At 39.4% G+C, this 4121-nt stretch overlaps 1 protein-coding gene across 1 annotated transcript; it reads left to right on the top strand.

The window, feature by feature from the left end:
• Window positions 1-422: 422 nt before the first annotated feature.
• Window positions 423-4027, top strand: si:dkeyp-117h8.4 (uncharacterized protein LOC572032 homolog). Its single transcript, XM_043220418.1, has 10 exons — window positions 423-635; window positions 784-850; window positions 988-1040; window positions 1304-1337; window positions 1434-1459; window positions 1576-1651; window positions 1823-3351; window positions 3491-3524; window positions 3612-3663; window positions 3798-4027. The coding sequence occupies exons 1-10, from the start codon at window positions 552-554 to the stop codon at window positions 3835-3837; spliced, it is 1995 nt and encodes a 664-aa protein (XP_043076353.1). The 5' UTR covers window positions 423-551; the 3' UTR covers window positions 3838-4027.
• The last annotated feature ends 94 nt before the right edge of the window (window positions 4028-4121 follow it).

Below are 4121 nucleotides of genomic sequence, written 5' to 3'. Positions count from 1 at the left end.
AACTACTCGACCGAATCGCGTAATTTGTTCTGTCCGAGCTGTTCTCTTTAAAATAATTAGTAAACAGTAAAAAAAAAAAGTTTTATTCAGACATATTGTATATTTTCGTATTGTTTAATGTGAACATATATTTAAGTTCTAAATTTATTTATCTGCTGAATCATCGCTGCAACACGTATCTAGCGCACATTATATTACAGTACACCACACAAAATTAAAATGAAACGTAATCGCAAAGCAGAAATAAACAGTTACTTGTGCCAAAAAAATTGCAGACAACCACATCGACAAATAGCCTCGTTGTGCCTGCCTTTTAAAACGAACCGTTCAAAAGAACCGATTCGTGGAAATGACTCCAGCACAGTCACATTCGCGCTTTAAGATGACGTTTCGTGTTGCTTGAAGAAGCGTCCAATCACCGCTCGGTTTTTTTCTCGCAAAAAATTTGAAAGTCCAGCTTTCAAAATTTGAAAGTTTAAAGGTTGCTGAGTGCAAAAATCGACCTATGCCGGTCAAATAAATTAGTTAGCAATATATATTGTTACTGCATCATGTCTGCAAATCATTTATATGCCGATCAATTCAAGAGAAACGACGATGTGTTCAGAAACGCGATGGAAGCTATTTTTCAGAAGGTAAGTAGCGTTAGAGTCAAAGCAAACATACGAACTCTTAAGATGAATTAACGTTATTTGTACTGGCGCATTTCTTACACAATGTTTTATTTCTAAATCCACGTAGTAACGTTACTTTAACAGAGCATGCTTATTGCGTCCTTTATAGTATTCTAGTCTAAATGATCCTGGGATAGACGTCTGCCTGAAAACAATGACCTGCAAGACTGGTAGAGGTAAGTCAAAATATCTAAACGAAAAACGGATATCTACTCGCTGAGTGAGTTAGGTTAAAATAAAATAAAAAAATAATAAATCGTTTTCACCTAAACATTCAGATTTGTCTCTGAGGTTGTGTATTATGTGGCTACAGGTCCTGTGCCCATTGACAGTGTAGAGGGAGAACGTGAGTTGGAAGCATTAAAGGTGAGAGACATTGTTGTAAATATAACCTACACAACTTATGTCTAGATATACTGTATGTCTGTGATTATCAAATACCCTTATACATTCCAGCTGCAAATAAGATGTTGGTGTTCTTTAGTATATGTGATAACAAAAGTATGAGTTATACACTAGTTTACATTAGTTTTGATCTAAACGTTTTTTGGGGGGGTTTCTTAGCCCATATGTGTGTTAGTTTGCACCATGGTTGTATTGGGATATTACATTTATTTTCTTATATGCAGACTCGAGTTAAAGCTGACTATTCAACAATGAGGGGTAAGATATTATTTTGTTAGTTTTGGTCATTTTTATCTGAGTATAATAACATGTGTCCTCTTTTCTCATACTTGATCTTTTTGTTTTGTATTTTAGAGTTTGAGGACCAGGAAAATTATCAGGTAGTAAAAATAAATCTCTATCTCTCTCTCTCGATATATATATATATATATATATATATATATATATATATATATATATATATATATATATATATATAAATTGTTTGTCCCACCAGTTTCAGATGGATGTGTCAGGGGTCACAGAGGATGATCTTAATGGCTCGGGTCAAAAGGAAAACACGGAAAATCTGTGTAAGCAATATTTCTATACATGTAAAACAAACAAGTAACTTTGCAATTTAGCACAAAATAAATGTTTTAGTATTTCTGTGTTGTTTACAGTAAGATATTTATGAACTACACGCATGATCTTGTGTTCATTCATAAGCAAACATTCATTTAGTCTTAATGATGATCTTTTAGGGCACGGAGGTGAATCAGTCCTCCAGTCCATGATTCTGAATAACACACCTCCTGAATCTGTGTGGGCTGAGCTGTCTCCACCTGAAGAAGAGGATGAAGAACTGGAGAAAACACTGAGTAGCCATGGCAGTACCCTCCTGGATGTCTATCCCAGCATGCTCAACCAGATCGGTGAAGCATACCGGCGACAGCATGTGACTGACACAGCGAGGGCCGTGGTGCAGAAGTACCGCCGCAAACACTGGCAAGCCAGCCCGAGGCATCGCAACACATCCTTTAACAACAGACACAATTACACTCTAAACAAAACAGCAGAGATCTCCTTTACCAGTCAAAGTCCAGTTCAAAGAAACATTAGCCACTGTTTCAAGAGCAGTGACCAACTTGAACATTTGCTAAAGAACAAACCAAGGTCTACTCCGCTCAAAAATGTATCCTGCGAGGCCAGTGCCTGTTTTTACTCACCCAGGAGGAACTGTGCGGATGTGAGCGGTGTGACGGATGAGTGTCCATGGACTTTAAGCAGTAAACCTGCGCGTGTGATTGACTTGTCCACACCTCCACATTCAGAATCCCTCTCATTTAGTGACCAATCTCCAGATCTGGACCAAACATATGATGTTGGGCCAACATCTCATGCTGTTCCAGCCTCATCGGTCCTTAGCTCTCCTCGACATAGCAGAGCAGATCTGTCTCTAATTGACCAGAGAGGAATATCGGTCACCTCCCGACCTTTCTCATTGGACAAAGACTGTTTAAGGGACCGCATAACCTCTCCTGTCTATTCCCCGCAGCGCAGTCTCATTGGTGTTTTGTCTCCTAGTGGGAAAAGTGGTTCCAGACCTAGTATGCTGAGCAAAGAAAGGCAATTGAATACAACAGCAAGTCTGAAGCGAAGGTCTCCTGTCCACCATCTATCCCATTCTGTGGTCCTCCGATCTCCTTATGGTGTCAAACCGGTTCCGTTGTCCTCACCTATTTATGACCGAAGCTTATCCAAAGTGGAGAAACCATCCCATTTTACTCTCTCCAACCGCCAACGCTCTCTTTCTGGCCCCCAGTCCACGTGCTCATTCAGCGAACCGCAGATTGATGCAGAGTTCAGAAGGCTGTATCACCACTTCATCTGTCGTGGCACATCATCACCGTGTCCTTCCTCCCAGTGTCACCTGTGTGAGAAACGCATAAAGGAGACGACCCGAAGCCCCAGCTTTTCCTCCTCCAGCATGTCCGCTCTCGCTCTGACACCCCTGAGGGCCAAGCTCAAGAAACGCCGGCGTCAGCCTGAAGTGGAAGAGTCACTCCGATTCAAACGTTTCCGAGAGAGTCGTTCTCCACTGAAGCATCTCCAGCTGAGAGACCAATATATGAGCCCTGGCTTGTCAGAACCTACTGAAGACAAACACACCTGGGATAGAGCCGTCCTGCTGCAGTGCCCTAGTCCACGGTTCCTCAGGGGCACCGGAAACCTCAGGAGAATCAGGGAGGCTAAATTAAGCATGCAAATGAACCCACGTGCTTTGCCTTGGGTAAGAGCATTATTGATTACAAATTATTATTTTTTTTAATTTCACATTTTATTTCATTTTAATGGTATGTGTTAATAAAAGTAATTTTTAATAGAAAGTTTATGCAGTAAAACAATAGTTTTCCCACTTGATTTTGCAGAGAGATGCCCCAAGTGGAGTCAATCCAGTGGAGGGTTTGTAATCACATATTAATCTCTTGTAAATACTTGCTCTGCATCATCATGGCATTACAAAATGTTTACAATATTTTATTTCAACAGCTGTGTCACCCATGAGACTCTTTAATCAGGGTACCTCTCCACTCTCTCCTAGGTAATTTGAGCATTAAATACTATGTTAATTTCTTGAAGACTTTGTTTTGATTCATGATTTTTATTTTTATAGATGTACCAATATAAAATTCTGTGTAATAAGATTCTGTGTGATTAAGAATCTGTTTTCTTCAGTCTCTCCAGGAGGCGGCTGCAGTACAGTTTTGTGCCATGAGCTTTCCTGAATGCATCCCACACCCTGCCTGTTAACCTTTGTGGGACAAACTGTGTGTGTGTGTGTGTGTGTGTGTATATATATATATATATATATACAATGACTATATAAAGTTTACCCTAGTGAAAAAACATGGGATGACATGTGTAGACACAATGCTTAAAAATCAGTAGTCCTGTTTACTTTTTGAAATGTGCCTATAAACACTGTTTTACATTGTTTTTATGTAAATATAATTATTGTTTTAATGATCAATTTTAATAGGATCCATTGTTGTTTTTAAA

Source organism: Puntigrus tetrazona, chromosome 20, assembly GCF_018831695.1.
Source record: "Puntigrus tetrazona isolate hp1 chromosome 20, ASM1883169v1, whole genome shotgun sequence".
Classification (NCBI taxonomy): Eukaryota; Metazoa; Chordata; class Actinopteri; order Cypriniformes; family Cyprinidae; genus Puntigrus; species Puntigrus tetrazona.
Note: the sequence above shows the minus strand (reverse complement) of the source record. Positions and strands in the feature narration are given on the sequence as shown.